Here is a 19,815-nt window from a genome sequence, read left to right as displayed (position 1 = left end):
CAGGGACTGATTGAGCCACCTGTGCTGAAGCAGGGACTGATTGTTCCACTTGTGCTGAAGCTGGGATATCCTGAAGACCTGACCTGTTGGGGGGGGGGGGGGGGGAAGGGGTTCTTGAGCACTGGAGTTGAGAACCCCTGCACTAAGCATATTGCAACCTCACTTTATAGTATTTTTGAAACGTAGCAACAAATTACAGATGTGCTAACAATTTTTACACCTCGGTACAGAGAGCCTGCAGCACATCCACATAAAACCAAGCAGGCGGGCCCTAAAAATGGTCTGTTTTTGTTATGGGGGAATATAATATCCCCAGTGGTAAGATCACCATTTTGGAAGCCGATAACCCTGATGTTGAATCCCATTGTCGGCTCCTTGGACGTGCCACAGAGCGGGTGCCTGACAATATCTGAGCATGGTGCTGCATATACTTCAGTGCTGTATAAGGAAGACTTCTTATATGATTATAGTAGTGTTATTAAGAATATTGGGTAAATAAGTAGGATTTAAAGCCGCAATCTGCTTTACTCGCCATACTCCTTACCACTGATATATATATATATATTTTTTTAACAATTCCACCCTTTTTCAATTTGGTGGATGAATTCTGGAGGTACCAGGTGTGGCCATTTGTCCCTCCTGAGGGGGCAAAATGGCCGCTGCTATTCACACACTTTAAGAGAAGAGGTTGCCATGGTAACTGCCGAAAATCCAGTGAAATTCATAAATAGGTGAAAAGGCTGCAAGAAATGAAGATTTTAAGAAAATTAGAAGTTGGAAATGGATTTATGACTTAATTTTGTTTATTGGGAGGGGAGGGGTGCTGCTTTCAACTACCTGTATTATTAGAATCATATAATAAAATCACTAAAACCACACCTTGAATATGGAGTACAATTTTGGGCACCACTCCTTAAAAAAGACATTATGGAACTAGAGAGAGCAGAGAAGAGCCACCAAATTTATAAAGGGGACGGACAATCTTATTTATGAGGAGAGGCTAGCTAAATTAGATTTATTTACATTAGAAAAGAGGTGTCTAAGAGGGGATATGATAACTATATACAAATCTATTCAGGGACAGTTACAAGGAGGTTTCAAAAGAACTATTTATCCCACGGGCAGTACAAAGGACTCAGGGCCATCCCTTAAGGTCGGAGGAAAGGAGGTTTCACCAGCAACAAAGGAAAGGGTTCTTTACAGTAAGGGCAGTTACAGTGTGGAATACATTACCCATGGAGACTGTGATGGCAGATACAATAGATTTGTTCAAAAAAAGGTTGGACATCTTTTTAGAAAGGAAAGGTACAGTATACAGGGATATACCAAATAAGTAAACAGGAGAAAGACGTTGTTGATCCAGGGAGTAATGTGATTGCCAATTCTTGGAGTCGGGAAGGAATGTATTTTTCCCTTATCATTGGACGATATGACACTGGGGTTTTTTGTTTGCCTTCCTCTGGATCAGTATACTGTAAGTACGGATATAGGATAGAGAATCTGTCGTTAAATTTAGCGTGGGTTGAACTTGGACGCATGTCTTTTTTCAGCCTCATGTAACAAGACTGTAACACGGTGTATTTTAGTGTAAGCAGAACAGGTTCAATTAACCCTTGCGGGCCCTTATTACACACCAGAAGGGGGAAGGACCGGGGGTGGCCAACTCCAGTCCTCAAGGGCCACCAACAGGTCTTCCACTGAGCCACCTGTGCTGAAGCAGGGATATCCTTAAAACTTGAGCTCTTGGTGGCCCTTGAGGACTGGAGTTGCCCGCCCCTGCATTAGACGTGCATGTGCGCTTGCTTCCTCCACGTCCGTCCACGTCACTGGGGGGCCAGTCGCGGCCTCGGGATCTACCCCCAAGCGACCACGTGGCCGCGATCCCGGAAGACTCGCGGCACTCTGACACCGTCCTGCCATCCGTCAGCGAAAGGGTTAAATACCACGAATGTAATGGCTGCCCTCCAAAGCCGGGGCTTTTTCCCTGTTCAGCGCGCTCTGCGTTTGAATGGCTCTGCATCTTATAGATGTGCTGTTTACGGCTTATCTCCCCACCGAACATGAGGTTAGAAGACTTCATCGCAATAGATTTGACTTCCGGCTGTTTGACGAATGAATGCGGACACCCAGCACGGTTCCTGCCGCAAATCTCTGGTGTTAAGATCTCCCGGCACAGGTTGACTTTATGTGTTACCCATCTTAAAACCGTAACACCAAAGGCAGCGCTGGGAACGTCTCGGATAACGCCGTTAATGCAAAGCCAAGGAACCCGCTGTTTCACTTAAATTGGTTAAATATGTCAGTTTTCGTAGAATTACGTGTTTCAGCCAGTGAGTAGCTAATGTACACGAAAGTACTTATTTTACCAAAAAGTGGACCAGTGCATACATTTTTTTGTTGGGTGGATTGCAAGGGGTTAACCTATTTTTCTTTTCACGTTTCCTCATTTGGTATATGGCAAGGATTTATCTTTATCATCAGTGTTCGACAAACCTATACATTTGCTCGCCCCGGGCGAGTGGATTTAACCCCCGGGCGAGTAAATATTGGCCCAAGCAGCATACGCTTGGTACTAGGTGGCGAGTAGATTTTTTTGTGTGGCGACTAGATTTTTTGGTGATTTGTCAACCACTGTTTATCATGGTTTATTTTTAATTTTTTTATAGCAATTGTATTGTTTGTTTGTTTTTTATATATAATATAATATATATATATATATATATTTGTTTCTGTTCTTTGCATTTCCAACTGGAGGATCTGCTTCTGGTACCAACTACGGGCCGTCCCAGACAGGTCTGCCGCCCGTCACTTCTTCTGTCTGCTAGTCTGTGTCTTGCGGCAGAAATCCGTCCTCGCCCGGTGGCGCCGGAGCCGGAGAGGTCGCAGGCACGGCCGGCTTTAGACATTTGCCGCCCATGAGCCCTTTTGCCTTTTCTGCCGCCCCCTGGTCGCCTCCCCTTGCAGCGTCACGATGTTGCATTCTCCAAGACAACGGGACGCCAAGTGACGTCACGTTGTCATGGGAACACGTTGCCATGTGCCGTTGCGGCGTCGTTTGACGGTGCAGGAGGAGGTAAGAGACCTTTACAGAGGTTCCACGCTCTCCCCCGGCAATCGGTTTAATTGTTGTGGGGAAGAGAGCGGGGCCTCTGTAACCGCACCATCGCCCCCTCTGAAATTTGCCGCCCCAGGCCTAGTAGGCCTAAGCCTAAATACGGGCCTGGCTGCAGGATGCTACATTTGGCGTGTTCCTTGTTGATGTTTTGTTGTGGCTCACTGTGTTTTAGCCGTGGCAGCACTGCAGACCACTTAAGACTTGTGGTACCCTTCACTAATTGATGTTGACCCAGTGGAATGTGGTGTGACTGTGGGAGCCCAACCTATTTATATGGCAATAAAAAATAATATTGCTGTGAAGGGGCTTATATATAGATTTTAAATAAACCAATATGAAAACGGCTTTTCAATATTCTACATATTATTTATAATATTATATTATATAAGCCCTATTTGTAATATTTTTGTACTCTAGTATAACTGTTTTTCAATCATTTAATAATAATAAAAAAAAAAAAAAATAGGGCAAAATAAAATGGAGGGCGGTCTTAAAAGATTAAAATGGCAGCCGTTACCAGCCCTGCTCTATTGGATCCCCTGGAACCTCACTACAGAACACCCAGGCGTCCACAGAACACTGGCCTTAAGATGTTAGTGTCTGAATGTTCTGTGTCTCTTACAGGCTGCTATAGGTTTTTTGGATTAACTTAACATAAATGTTGTACATACGTGTATATAACTATACACACGTGTGTATGTACATACACCTACATATTAATATAGTGTATGTGCAGTACGGGTACATTAAAGCAGCATTCTGCGCTGATTGCCACGGTTTTTCTATCTTTGAGATCTCCTCTGTCCCTTTTCCAACGCTGTCTTTATCTGTGAAATGCGCGGGCTCCGTGCTGGAGATGCAAGCGTTGGAAATGTGGAAGCTTCTGGGGAAGTCACCGGGCCGTGTACAGGTTACCATGGTAACTCTGGGGACCAGTGGCCCATGCTTACTGAAGTCGTGGCCCCACAATGCGCCTTGCATAGACGTGTACAATGCATTGTGGGTGGCGCGACTTCGGGAAGCAGAGCTGCGATGGACGTGTGCTTCTGAAGAGGTCCTGCCTGTGCCAGCCCCCCGCGGTGGAGAAGTAGCCCCCCCCCCCCCCTGCGGAGGACCGGTGCAGGTAGGTATCCCTGTTTGAGCCCCAGGCCACTCTGTGTTTTGCAATGTTGTGCTTTCTTGCCTTAAATGTTTTTCATTAACCCTTTTGGACCTGGGAGGTGGGGGTGGAGGGGGGAGTAGGAGGAACTGCAAAACCATGCAGGCCCCCGTGGCAGCAAGAGTTAGAATCATTTTAATATGGAGAACATCAAAAGCGGTCCTTCTGTATACCCTGGGAAGACTAATTGGGAACCATCTAGCATCAGCATTCTCATAGGCTTTCGTGGAGCAGCAATTTCTCATGCTGATCACACAGCTGCTAATTATAATATAGAAGTATAAATAAAGCCGATTTCTTTTTACTTTGGATAAAGAGCTTGTATAGCAGGGGTGGGCAACTCCAGTCCTCAAGGGCCTCCAACAGGTCAGGCTTTCCCGATATCCCTGCTTCAGCATAGATGGCTCAGTTGAAGACTGCTATTGTGCGGTAGTAGCAACTTCAGCACTGTAGGGGTTATCGAAATGTAGTACCTCTGCCCACTGTTTGTTTGCACAATCATCCATAAATCAAAATATTAAACAGCCAGGACATCCTGTGATCTGTCAGTTTTATGTCTCATTTGCTGAAAAGCATCATTAATTAATTGCAGCCTTTGTTACTGTCACTGTGTGTGCTTTGTGTCCACTCATAAGAGAAATAATGCCCCTTTATCATTATTTATCTCTGATCCAATTTCCTTCCTCTCTGCAGCTGCAAGAATTTTTCAATGTGGGGAAGGGAATTTTCGATGACATTGCACGCAGGCTGCCTGTATACCCTCTGGATTTTACAGACGGTAAGAAGCCGAAATGCATTTATTACACTGTTGCTACGGGTTCTACCTTTTAAAACTTGGCTGAAAAAAAATATAAAAATATATATATATATATATATATATATATATATGCGAACGGCATTGACAGCCGGATGTAAACAGACTTGCAGTGAAGCCTGACTGATGCGCGGTGATGGCGGAGCTGCCGGCGGCCACAGGGTCCCTTTTTAATTATAAACAGCTGTTTCTGATTGCCTGCACAGGTTGGTGGAGGGTATAAATGTTTTCCATGGGCAGTGTTCTCTAGCACGACCCTGAGGAAGGTCCTGTACAGGACCGAAACGTTGGATTTTTTGTGCCTGTTTTTATTTAATATATTTGGTTTTTTTTGCATTATTACCTTGAGTGCTGTTTTTGTTTCCCATTGGGTCACATTGTCTTTCTATTGTACACTATAGAACATGCACCTACCCTATTCTAGCCAGTGAAGTGCCTGCTGTTACTATTTTCTATCTATCTCTCTTTCTCTCGTTTTCAAATATGTCCTGGGCATAGCGTTAAGATGGCAAGTAATACATGGTTACACAAGTGAACAGGGTATACATTATATACAAGACATTATTGCATACACAGAGATTATATATTAATATACTGTATATATATATATATATATTAATATACTGTATGTATATATATATATATATATATATATATATACACACACACACACACCCTGTCCTTGATTTTGAAAACTACACATTAAGTTGTTGACATCTCTTCACGATACTGAGATCTCCTAAATATGAAACCATTGTGGCCAAGCACTGCACTTATCCCCTCACCTGCGCTCTCTGTAAGTCTCCCATCATACCACTTAGATTGTAAGCTCTGCGGGGCAGGGATTTCCTTTCCTATTGTCTGATCTTATTTGTTGCACTTATTGGTATTGTAATTCCCTGTACTGTCTTTAAAAAAAAATTAAGTGCTGAGTACACTGTGGGCACAATATAAATATATATACATACACACACAGCTACACATATATACATCTACCCACACACACACATACCCACACACATACCCACATATATAGATATATACACACACCTATCTATCTCCACACCTACATACACACATTAAGAACGTTGGATCAAAGGAGTCTGAGGTTTTACCTCCGATGGGGAAAATGGTCAGACACAGTGGGACACGTGGTTCTCATCGGGTCACGTGGTTCTCATCTGCCGTCATATTCTGTGTTTCTAGGTATCGGACCATTAGTCAGGGATTTATGTCCACTTTTAAAATGTCTATGTTGTACCCACACAGGCGGGTTCTTTGGATAAGGCTTATTTATTTGAGCCCTAAAACATAACGCACACCAAAAACAAATAGCTTGTCATCAGCAAACAAAAGAAAATAGCTTATTTTTAGCAGACAGAACAAAATAGCTTCTCTTTAGCAGACAAAACAAAAATAAGGCAGCTTCTCTTTTGTATGCAGGAGACAGACAGTTCATCACACATGTACTTTGCAACACAGACCTTACAGCAGTAATCTCTTCAGCACTTTCAGTCCTGTCTCCTCACCAGCTCTCTTGCATGTGTGTACAGCCTGGGGTTTTAACACCTTGATTATGCAGCTGGGGTCAGACTAATTAAGCAGCCCATCTCAACTTAACCTCGTCACTGCTGCACTGCAAGCCTAAACATAGGTTTTCCAGGCATATGGCTGGTGACGTTCATTCACCCTGTCACAGTCTGAAATTCACTTTCAGTGACAGGAATGAAACCATTGCAGCTAAGTTCTGTTTGTATGCATTTTAAGAGAACTGGATGGGAAAGATTCCTCTGGGAGTTATGCGGGAGATATCTGTATCCTACACCGACTATCTCTGGGAGTAATGCGGGAGATATCTGTATCCTACACCGACTATCTCTGGGAGTAATGCGGGAGATATCTGTGTCCTACACCGACTAGCTCTGGGAGTAATGCGGGAGATGTCTGTGTCCTACACCGACTAGCTCTGGAGTAATGCGGGAGATGTCTGTATCCTACACCGACTAGCTCTGGGAGTAATGCAGGAGATATGTGTCCCACACCGACTAGCTCTGGGAGTAATGCGGGAGATATATGTATCCTACACCGACTAGCTCTGGGAGTAATGCGGGAGATATGTGTCCCACACCGACTAGCTCTGGGAGTAATGCGGGAGATATCTGTATCCTACACCGACTAGCTCTGGGAGTAATGCGGGAGATATGTGTATCCTACACCGACTAGCTCTGGGAGTAATGCGGGAGATGTCTGTATCCTACACCGACTAGCTCTGGGAGTAATGCGGGAGATATCTGTATCCTACACCGACTAGCTCTGGGAGTAATGCGGGAGATGTCTGTATCCTACACCGACTAGCTCTGGGAGTAATGCGGGAGATATCTGTATCCTACACCGACTAGCTCTGGGAGTAATGCGGGAGATGTCTGTATCCTACACCGACTAGCTCTGGGAGTAATGCGGGAGATATCTGTATCCTACACCGACTAGCTCTGGGAGTAATGCGGGAGATGTCTGTATCCTACACCGACTAGCTCTGGGAGTAATGCGGGAGATATCTGTATCCTACACCGACTAGCTCTGGGAGTAATGCGGGAGATGTCTGTATCCTACACCGACTAGCTCTGGGAGTAATGCGGGAGATATCTGTATCCTACACCGACTAGCTCTGGGAGTAATGCGGGAGATATCTGTATCCTACACCGACTAGCTCTGGGAGTAATGCGGGAGATATCTGTATCCTACACCGACTAGCTCTGGGAGTAATGCGGGAGATGTCTGTATCCTACACCGACTAGCTCTGGGAGTAATGCGGGAGATATCTGTATCCTACACCGACTAGTTCTGGGAGTAATGCGGGAGATATCTGTATCCTACACCGACTAGCTCTGGGGGTAATGCGGGAGATATCTGTATCCTACACCGACTAGCTCTGGGAGTAATGCGGGAGATATCTGTATCCCACACCGACTAGCTCTGGGAGTAATGTGGGAGATATCTGTATCCTACACCGACTAGCTTTGGGAGTAATGCGGGAGATGTCTGTATCCTACACCGACTAGCTCTGGGAGTAATGCGGGAGATATGTGTATCCTACACCGACTAGCTCTGGGAGTAATGCGGGAGATATCTGTATCCTACACCGACTAGCTCTGGGAGTAATGCGGGAGATATCTGTATCCTACACCGACTAGCTCTGGGAGTAATGCGGGAGATATGTGTATCCTACACCGACTAGCTCTGGGAGTAATGCGGGAGATATCTGTATCCTACACCGACTAGCTCTGGGAGTAATGCGGGAGATATCTGTATCCTACACCGACTAGCTCTGGGAGTAATGCGGGAGATATGTGTATCCTACACCGACTAGCTCTGGGAGTAATGCGGGAGATATCTGTATCCTACACCGACTAGCTCTGGGAGTAATGCAGGAGATGTCTGTATCCTACACGACTAGCTCTGGGAGTAATGCGGGAGATATGTGTATCCTACACCGACTAGCTCTGGGAGTAATGCGGGAGATGTCTGTATCCTACACGACTAGCTCTGGGAGTAATGCGGGAGATGTCTGTATCCTACACGACTAGCTCTGGGAGTAATGCGGGAGATGTCTGTATCCTACACGACTAGCTCTGGGAGTAATGCGGGAGATATCTGTATCCTACACCGACTAGCTCTGGGAGTAATGCGGGAGATATCTGTATCCTACACCGACTAGCTCTGGGAGTAATGCGGGAGATGTCTGTATCCTACACCGACTATCTCTGGGAGTAATGCGGGAGATGTCTGTATCCTACACGACTAGCTCTGGGAGTAATGCGGGAGATGTCTGTGTCCTACACCGACTATCTCTGGGAGTGATGCGGGAGATGTCTGTATCCCACACCGACTAGCTCTGGGAGTAATGCGGGAGATATCTGTATCCTACACCGACTAGCTCTGGGAGTAATGCGGGAGATATCTGTATCCTACACCGACTAGCTCTGGGAGTAATGCGGGAGATGTCTGTATCCTACACCGACTAGCTCTGGGAGTAATGCGGGAGATGTCTGTATCCTACACCGACTAGCTCTGGGAGTAATGCGGGAGATATCTGTATCCTACACCGACTAGCTCTGGGAGTAATGCGGGAGATATGTGTATCCTACACCGACTAGCTCTGGGAGTAATGCGGGAGATATCTGTATCCTACACCGACTAGCTCTGGGAGTAATGCAGGAGATGTCTGTATCCTACACGACTAGCTCTGGGAGTAATGCGGGAGATATCTGTATCCTACACCGACTAGCTCTGGGAGTAATGCGGGAGATGTCTGTATCCTACACGACTAGCTCTGGGAGTAATGCGGGAGATGTCTGTATCCTACACGACTAGCTCTGGGAGTAATGCGGGAGATATCTGTATCCTACACCGACTAGCTCTGGGAGTAATGCGGGAGATATCTGTATCCTACACCGACTAGCTCTGGGAGTAATGCGGGAGATGTCTGTATCCTACACCGACTAGCTCTGGGAGTAATGCGGGAGATGTCTGTATCCTACACGACTAGCTCTGGGAGTAATGCGGGAGATGTCTGTATCCTACACGACTATCTCTGGGAGTGATGCGGGAGATGTCTGTATCCCACACCGACTAGCTCTGGGAGTAATGCGGGAGATATCTGTATCCTACACCGACTAGCTCTGGGAGTAATGCGGGAGATGTCTGTATCCTACACCGACTAGCTCTGGGAGTAATGCGGGAGATATCTGTATCCTACACGACTAGCTCTGGGAGTAATGCGGGAGATGTCTGTATCCTACACGACTATCTCTGGGAGTGATGCGGGAGATGTCTGTATCCCACACCGACTAGCTCTGGGAGTAATGCGGGAGATATCTGTATCCTACACCGACTAGCTCTGGGAGTAATGCGGGAGATATCTGTATCCTACACCGACTAGCTCTGGGAGTAATGCGGGAGATGTCTGTATCCTACACCGACTAGCTCTGGGAGTAATGCGGGAGATGTCTGTATCCTACACCGACTAGCTCTGGGAGTAATGCGGGAGATATCTGTATCCTACACCGACTAGCTCTGGGAGTAATGCAGGAGATGTCTGTATCCTACACGACTAGCTCTGGGAGTAATGCAGGAGATGTCTGTATCCAACACGACTAGCTCTGGGATAAAGGAAATCGTCTCCCTAACGTCCCTATTCAATGTCCCATGATTGTAATTTCCACACGCTGAAAGAGTTCTGTTCAAGTGAAAGAATTTCCTTCGCACGGGGAACACCGTCTTTGCATCATATCGAGTAGGGGGGCCTGGGAGAGACGGACAGTTGGAAGGAAAAAAAAGTAGTGAAGTACCCTAGTAATATTAATAAAATGTGAATACAGGGGGATGTATCCCCTACATAATAAATGTGTATAAATAAATCTAACTACTATATTACGTTTCTGTAAATACAATATGAATCCCACCTTAAACCTTTCTCATTGACTGCCCCACACCTCTGGAATTCCCTTCCCCTCAATACCCGACTAGCACCCTCTCTCTCCACCTTTAGGACCTACTTTAAAACACACTTGCTTAACGAAGCATATGAGTAGCTCCATGGCTGATACTATACACCTGATACATAAAGCTTGGCCCCCTGCAGACGCACTTACCAGAACTCCCTCCTACTGTCTCTGTACGTTCTTCCTACCTACTGTACCAATTAGATTGTAAGCTCTTCAGAGCAGGGACTCCTCTTCCTAAATGTTACTTTTGATGTCTGAAGCACTTATTCCCATGTTCTGTTATTTGTATTATTTGTTATTTATATGATTGTCACGTGTATTACTGCTGTGAAGCGCTATGTACATGAACGGCGCTATATAAATAAAGACATGCATACATAAATACAACAAAGAGAACGTATACCTCAAGTGAATAAAGTGCAGTCACACAAGTGCAAAATATAATATATAAATAAATTTGTATTATATATTAATCAGTTATTAGTGTTAATTAACTATATAAGGAGAAAAGAATTATACAGAACATATGTATTAACGCCTAGATTGATACGCTCCTCTTGATTAGACAGACCAGTCTGTGGGTTGATACACGCGGGGGGAAAAGAGCGCCCAGGATCCAAATATTTACAGATGACAGACCCAAACTGAACCAAATAGTGGTTTTGAGTTGGCCAGTGTATGCTTCGAGGGAATGTGCACTAGAACTTCGCCGGACACACCCGGCTCCTAGAATGGCTAATACAGAAAGGAACAGGCCAACGTTGTATCCTGTACAGTGTATGGGGGGGGGGGGGGGGAGTCGGCGACGTGGTTTATATCTTGGCAGGATCCTAATTTTATGGATGGATTTGGATGGGTCGTACTGTCCTTGAATTGGTGGTGAAGATCAAATGGATGTGTTTTACTTCGAGCTTTGCACAGCAGGAAGTGAGCGAGAGCCTTGATGGAGCGCGGTGGGTTTTCATGGTAATGAAGCTGACCCACTTCTGCTGAGTGCCTACTTTCAAGCCGCTCTCAAGTCATTGAGCTGTTCCTGTTCTATACGGCAAGGGATGCAAGAAATGGGTCAGACACCTATCCTATTACAAGATAAGAGAGGCCGCAAAAAGGCACTAATGGGATACCGCGAGTATTAGATCATTGTTGAGCTACGGGTATAATTTATCTCCAATGCTCCTAAAATGTGCAGAATGAATGCACCTTCTGTGGGCTTTTAACAATGTCACAAAAAGTCATTTTGAAAACATTTATGCAGATTGATTTTTTTTTGGGGGGGGGGGGGTTTAGCTTTTTTATTTATTTACTTTTTTTCAAAGCTGCACCTGAGCATCTGGTGGGTTTTGTCTGTAAATGTAGCGTTTGTGGCATACCGCCTGCATATAGCTCTGTATTGATTTTACCACAATGTATGAAGGGGTTAGCACAGGGGGGGCTCAAATCCAGCTCTCGAGCGGGGCTGTGAGTGGTCCTGCGGGGCTGTAAGGTACATTATGGAATAGCACAGATTGGTAGATTTGGGCCTGAATGCCTTCTGGGGGCAATTTAATAAATGTCAAAATAATATTTAGAAGTCCTAGTATTTTATTATTTTATACTAATGGTGAGATTAGAATAATGGCTTCAAAATCCAGAACACCATTAAAAACATGAGGTTAAGAAGAAAAAAATACATTATTAATAATCATAATCATCAAGGCTGAGAAATGTCCCCTGACCCTATTTTATACATGCTTTTATTGTTTTCCTGGTTTGGTTCACGGGTTATTTGTGTCCGTTCTAATACTTGTTCCCACAATGTGATGTAGAAGTGCACGGTGAATAAGCCAGAGAGAGACTCTCCGCTGAGCATGAAGTACATTCTGATATAGACCTAACGGGGCAGATGTACTAAGCACTGCTAAACTTCATGGTCCGCTCATTGATTATGGCAATAAGAGTATCTTTAGGCATACAGTAGCACCACTTATTAGCTAGGCCCAAACCAGTTAGAACTATTTCACTTACATTTAGTTGAAGTTTGAAAAGCTACATAACCAAACAATCCAGGAAGTATTTCTATTACCACATTTGTTTTGAAGTTTCAATCTGTCTATAATATTCTGTGCGTGTTTTTTTCTTGGTTACTTGGTTTTATAACCGGTGTAACATAACGCGCGCCTTCCCAGCTCTGATTTATGTCAAATTTGTTATTTAGTGAGAGGTATTTTGAGCTGTTGGGTCAGGGGTGGGCAACTCCACTAACAGGTCAGGTTTTCAGGATATCCCTGCTTCAGCACAGGTGGCTCAGCCTTCGACTCAGCCACATGTGCTGACGCTCTGATATCTGGAAATCCTGACCTGTTGGTGGCCCTTGAGGATTGGAGTTGGCTACCCCTGTGTAAGGGGAAGAGTTGTTTGCTGTAATATTATAATCGGATGTATCAATGTTTTCATCTGTAAATGGTGCCGTTTTCTTTCTCGTCACTTAAATCCCCCTGTGTCTGAGCTGGGCGGTAACCTTCATAGATCCGCTCCACTTACATTTCCCCTTTGCACAAAATGCCTCATGGAGAAAATTGTGTCAGCCTAATTCAGGGGTTCACAACTCTAGTCCTCAACCCCCCAACAGGTCAGGTTTTCAGGATATCCCAGCTTCTGCACAGGTGGCTCAATCAGATCCTTTGGAGTCTTCGACTGAGCCTCTGATTGAGCCACCTGTGCTGAAGCAGGGATATAATTAAATCCTGACCTGTTTGTGGGGGGTCTTGAAGACTGGAGTTGAGGACCTGTGCCCTAATACATAGCCCGTAATACGCGGAGTACACCATTCTCTACGCTGCGGGAACCGAAGAGCTGGAACGTCTCAAGAAGGCCACATCGCATCCCTGATTCAATGAGAGATTTTTCTCCTTGACCAAATGGGAGAATTGGACACTTCTGGGTGCTACCTTCCACTTTCAAAGTGAAGGCTTTGGTGGGGTTGTCCGGCAACACTCGAGTAAGATGAGCGCCCCAAGCCTGACTCCCCGCCAAGGTAGTTCATGGCCTGCTTCACAATTTCAATGATAAAAATAAATTCATGCAGAGGACGAGGGCCAAAGGTGAAATGATCGTTGTAAATCAACAACTACACGTTGTTTCAACATCTATTGACTTGCCGTCCAAAAGAGATTGCGCCCCGTTACAAAACTTCTGCAAGATAACCAGATCCCTTTAAGCTGCTGGGTAATCGAGAGGGCCCGATTCAGGGCACAGAGCAACAGCGGTCACACTATTCGAACTTGACATTTGGAATCGTTCAAAAATGATATTTAAGAATTTTATATAGCTCCACAATCAAGATTTTACCTACAAACTTCCCTTAAATGTTGTCAATGGCCAATGAATACCTACTGGTTCTATGGATTGTGGGAATCCATAGTAATCGGATGAATGTGCTGCCTAGATTCCTATGTCTCTTCCAGACCTTCCGGTCGTCATTTCAGATAAACACTTAGGCTAAGGTCCCGTTGCACGCGTCCGCATGGCTGGCTTGCTTGCCGGCGGCACGTGCAACTCGCTGTACCGCGATCTGTGGTCGGGGGGGGCGCGGCCATGACGTGAGGGGGCGCGGCCATGACGTGAGGGGCCGGAGCGGGAGGTGGGCGGGAGTGGGAGGATTGACAGGGAGGGGGGGCGTGGCTTGAGCGGAGGGACCCGCTACTCTCCCCCCTCCCTCCACGGGCTGCAGGTAAGTAAAAAAAACACACACACGCAGGCACTCATACATACATACATACACACACACACACACACACACACACACACACACACACACACACACACACACACACACACACACACACACACACACACACAGACACACACACACATACACACACACATACACACACACAGGCAGGCACTCACGCTGCTTTCACTCCACACTCCTCCCCGCTCCCCGAAGCCTCTCCTCCTCCCGCAGCCTCCCCTCCCCATTGGCTCACAGCCACACCACGTGACGCGTCAACGCTAGGAAACACCATTCTGTGGTGTCTCCTAGCGGCTGACGCGCCACAGCGTGTAGTCAGCTGTGCAGCCAGGGGGGACCGGGACCGGCTTGCGAGGATTCCCCTGCTGGTGGGGAACTCGCTACATTGCCGCCCGCGCCAACGAGCGCAGCGGGTCCCAGGCCTTACGCTCCATGGAACTGCTATTCAGTGACTTCATTTGGGGTGAGACTGAGGTCTCCCAGACTTTACCCTGATAGCTTGTGTAAAGCCATAGATGAGGGCAATCGTAGGATCTGCAACATTAAATCAAACTTCCAGGCTGCCCAGCCCAGCTGCACTATGTGATCGGAAGGCAATTCATAGTAAAAAAAAAACTCCCTTATAAAGGGGAGAGGTGACAATAGATAAGTCTCAAATCCTTTCGGTAATTGTACTTGGATTAATTAGCCTAGAAATGTAATTGAACCTCTTCTTTTTTTTTTTTTTTTTTTCCCCTTCCAATTTTGGGGAATAAATTATTTACTCCGGGGTTACCACCTAATACATTTAAATTATGGAAAGAGAAAGGTGTGAAGTATATGCTATTCCTCTTCTTTTTTTTTTTTTTAATTCTTTTTTTTTCACCTCCATTTGTCACATTTGAGCCATAATATCTCTGCCATTTAAACGATAAGACTGTTATAAAAAAATAATAAAAACATGTACAGACGGGATGGAGTTTGATCTAAACAGCACAATGTTGGGAACATTCATACAAGGTCCTAATAGGTTGTTATTTTACACCTGATTTGAATGAAGTTAATTGATCCCAATTCATCTGATGGATGTTGGAGGATTGGTGTAGACACGGTACCGTTATACATGTATGGTGGCACTGTCCTAAAATTGTCGATTTTGGGAAAAATATCGATTTTCTTATGAAATTTGTTCTGTTTTTTTTTTATCTTGTGTAGCGATGACCGTGTAATATGTCATTCTTTTCAGACTCACGCCACTGCCCCGTAGAGCTTACTATCTGTTTTTGGTGCTTGGGGCACAGGGAGATCAAGTGACTTTCCCAAGGTCTCAAAGAGCGGACCGTGGGATTTGAACCAGGCTCCCCTGCTTCAAACTCGGCACACTATATTGTAATTGTGAAGCGCTTGCAGCCCCATTGGGAGAAAAGCGCTATACTGTATAAAATCAAGTTACTATTAACTCCTACCCATTGAACCATTGGTGTATTGAGCAGAGTACCGCCAGAAGATAAAACCCCACACAATTCAATTAGTTACACATATACTAGTTGCAGCCATTTGTGCAATTTGCATCATTTTGGAAACTAGCACCTCCGAAGTCCCAACTTGGTACAGTACGTAAAAGAATATAGGGCATTATGATTTGGGCCATTTCAGGTATATACTCTGGTAGAGGAGTAGTCACTGCGTCCCAATGTCTTGTTCAAATTGGAGAATCAGAAAAGCTCATTTTAGTTGAAAATCAATACATTTCTTTTCCATGGAAACAGATTTTAGGACATACACAAAATTATTAATAGCCCTTAACTTAATTTTGTACAGTGCATTCCCCTGTAACTCGATAGGATTCCCATCGCAAATATGCTTATTCTACCTTCTTATATAGTGATTATCTGGATGCTACTTTAGGCGGCATCACTGTGTCTTACTGTAACACTGCTGTCTCTGCTTTCCCACAGGTATTATCGGAAATAACAAGGCCATAGGAAAATACATTACAACTATGATTTTCTTGTACTTTGCGTGCCTCCTGCCATCAATAGCCTTTGGCTCTTTGAATGATGAAAGCACTGGAGGGGTGATTGGTAAGATTTTCTTTGAAGATCATTTGTTTTGCAACTATCAACTTGGAACAGAGTAAACAGGTGGGTAGCCGTGGCGGCTTTAGGCAGCAATGCTATTTACTTGCCCACTTTGAGATGAGGGGCCAGTAAATGCACCGCATTGGGCGATCTGAACAGGAGCAAAACTGTTCCTTACTTGGGTTCTGAGATCCCGATCTGGAAGTACACACAAAGGACAGTCCTCTCTGTGTTATATCCAAGAACATTCATGATTAAAAATTATCACAACCCATGATGACTTTGTCAGGGCAAATACTATTACTGGTCAACTCCAGTCCTCAACGGCCACCATCAGGTTTTTTTAGGATATCCCTGCTTCAGCAAAGGTGGCTCAGTCATCGATTGAGCCACCTGTGCTAAAGCAGGGATATCCCTGATACCTGGGCAGTTTGTAGCCCATGAGGACTGGAGTTGGCCACTCCTGTACTAGGACCTTGGGGTAAACCTTCAAATACTGTCATATGCGAATGGTGGTCTGCTGGAGACTGAATACCAATAGGAAATGCTTTGGAAGCTTCCAAGTGATTTTCGGCTCAGATAACAGGGGGCTTTCTGCAGGCTGCTGTGTTGAGGCTGAAGTTTTATTTTATTTTTGGTAGTCTCCCTATTTCAGAATCCAGACAAGCACTGGAATTGCCAGAGTTTATTTGGCTGAAAGCATTGCTTCCTACTCGGCCACTTATCTCTAAGTTATTGAGTAATTGTTACTGTACATGAGATTCCTCATTGCTGAAGGGACTAAAACACATAGGCTCTTTTTTGGGCTTTCTTGTGGAGAAATGTCTATATCTTGTGGAGGAGAGGTGACTTCTAGATCAGACTCAAATCTTTTTGGTAATTGTACTTTGGGATTATATTTAACCTCTTTTTCCTTCCCAAGTGTCCTCCATTTTTGGGGATAAACTATTTACTCCAGGGTAATCGCCTAATATGTTTACATTATGCTTGTTTTTGAGACCGCTACAGAATTCACTAAATACAAATGTGCTTGTAAATCCAGACCAATGCACTAACGAATTTGGCGAATTGGGCTCCAATTTTGGATAGCATACACAGGAGAAGTTCTCCTTCCCAGTAGAGTCCTTCCCAGTAGAGTCCTTCCCAGTAGAGTCTTTCCCAGTAGAGAGCTTCCTAGTAGAATGAGCTCTTGAGTTGCAGCTTTGATTCGAACTTAATGAGCTGATGATTTAAATAGACCGCATGTTGAACTAGAAGAATATACACGATTCCAGCATATTGCATGCTTCATTCCAGTAATCTGCATACATTATACATGTAGCATGTGTATATGATCCCTTTTAGAGCACGCAATTCCAGTGGTACTTGTGGAAAAGATGGAGTTGAGTGAAATATGATTTCCATAAAATTAGTTACTGATCGGTCTATTTCAACACTTATTATTATTATTATTATTATTATTAGTGCCTTCATGACACAGAGTACGCTCAACTTGCTGGTATTGTGTACATTTCAGTAGGATGCCTTTAGGAAAACAGTCAAATGTGTGCTTGGTTGAAGCAGAATAATTTCGGTTGCATGGTCTTTCTCCAGTCACTTGATTTTAGCAGCATGTCTTAATGATCACAGAATGCAATGATAATCATGGTAGGGTGCACATTTATAATTCCCATGCAGGAACTTGGAAAAACTACTAAAGTGCCCTATTTCTCACTTGTACCTATGCTGTAGTCTCAATAAAACGCCTGTTAGTGGACAGTAATGTTAGTTTTTGCTGCCGGAAGGACTTTGTGTGGCGGGCCCCTCTGCCAGCGATGGTATTAAAACATTGACTTATTCCTGTATTGATAAGTAGTTTATGCTCACTTTCTATGCGCAGTGAGGAGATAACGGCAAATTCCTATTTGTTTCTGCACTAACTGTTCCAATTTCCTCCTTGAACCTTTTGCTGCTGACATATGATGATCTCTCGGGCTGTCGGCTCTCACTTACTGGAGCGCAAATTCTACAGTGATTTAATAAAAATTTGCACCCTTTAGAATACAATTGTATCTCTTAACACCTATGAATTCATAGGCTTTTTTTAATCTTGATCGCCACGAGCACTTGTTACTTACATCTCCACTGAAATCCCTATTCAGTATGCTCTGAAGCCAGGGTTTCTATGTCCGGAAACCTCTTGAGCTCCATTAATCCATCCATCCCTGTATAGTGAGTAGAGTCCAAGACCCTGTGGTGTTTCTTCTCATTGTTGCCAGTAATCCTTTCTTCCGCCCGTGAAACCTTCTAAATCCAATGAGAATGAAATTGCTCAGTGTTGGTGTCACAGATCCTCTGCTTTGGTGTTTCAAATACTCCTTGAGTAATGTATTTTCACGGTGGACATAAAGTACGTCCCAAGTCCAACGCTGTTCGCATTTCTATCACAGGTTCTTCACATTGGCACTTGTTCAATAGATCGAGAAGAGGTCTTCTTTTGTCAGGGGAAATTGAAGTCCCATTTTCAACGAATGGAGTGAAGGCATGAAATGGTTATTGATCATTCTATTTCAGTATGGGTAAATGTGGCTGTACGTTTCCCTGATGAGAAGACCACTTCACAGCATACTGAAAAGGGACTATTGATCCTTTAGTTCTGACCATGTGTGGTTAGTTATCACGAAGTGATTTTTGTTGTTACGCTCTTTGTATCACCAGCTGCACTAAAACTCTGCAGGTCCAGAACGAAGAGGAAACAAAAGCACCTTTTATTGAAGGAATGAATTTCGTTATTTCGAGTGGTCAACGTGTGGCTTTATTGACACACTCGGACCACCACTATTTTTTTATCTACAAACATATTATTTTGTAAATAAAAGAGAATTTTTGAAACGCTCCACTCTTCCCTATTTTAACCGCATAAATGTTTTGAAGTGCAGTCAAGAGCCCCACTATTTAATAAACACATATGCAGACACAGTATCACTACTTTCTGGTGTCGCACCAGTATCGCTGGTTGTTTGTCATTCTTGCAGCATTTACACCTCCCGGCTCCCTAAACCATGGTGTTTGCATAGACGCAGGAGCAGTTTTGTAACACTCAAAACCAGAATAGCGCATGTAGTGGAAATCCCTATCCCGGGTGTTCTCAACTTCAGTCCTCCAGCCCCCCAACAGGTCAGGTGTTAAGGATATGCCTGCTTCAGCACAGGTGGCTCAGAGGCTCAGTCTACCTGTCCTGAAACTGGGACTGATAGAGCCACGTGCTGAAGTTGGGATATCCTTAAAACCTGACCGGTTGGTGGATCTTGATGACTGGAGTTGAGAACCCCTGTCCTATCCCATTCATAATTGGAAAAGCAAATACATGCAGAATCATTTTCTAAATTCAATGTCTTCTTATTTTAAATTGATTAATTTTTTTAATCCTTTTTATCCCTGTTGTCACTCCGGA

The 19,815-nt window shown here is 44.5% G+C and overlaps 1 protein-coding gene across 6 annotated transcripts in view; it reads left to right on the top strand.

The window, feature by feature from the left end:
* The window catches only part of SLC4A11 (solute carrier family 4 member 11), a 253,507-nt gene that overhangs the window by 197,443 nt on the left and 36,249 nt on the right, over positions 1 to 19,815 (top strand). For all 6 annotated transcript variants that reach the window (XM_075572646.1, XM_075572644.1, XM_075572647.1 and 3 more), the window contains exons 9-10: positions 4,968 to 5,052; positions 16,260 to 16,385. In XM_075572646.1, coding sequence (XP_075428761.1) covers positions 4,968 to 5,052; positions 16,260 to 16,385 — 211 coding nt within the window. The remainder of the gene's footprint in view (positions 1 to 4,967; positions 5,053 to 16,259; positions 16,386 to 19,815) is intronic.

The sequence above is a fragment of the Ascaphus truei genome, chromosome 1 (genome assembly GCF_040206685.1).
Source record: "Ascaphus truei isolate aAscTru1 chromosome 1, aAscTru1.hap1, whole genome shotgun sequence".
Lineage (NCBI taxonomy): Eukaryota > Metazoa > Chordata > Amphibia > Anura > Ascaphidae > Ascaphus > Ascaphus truei.
This window is presented reverse-complemented; position numbering and strand designations above follow the sequence as displayed.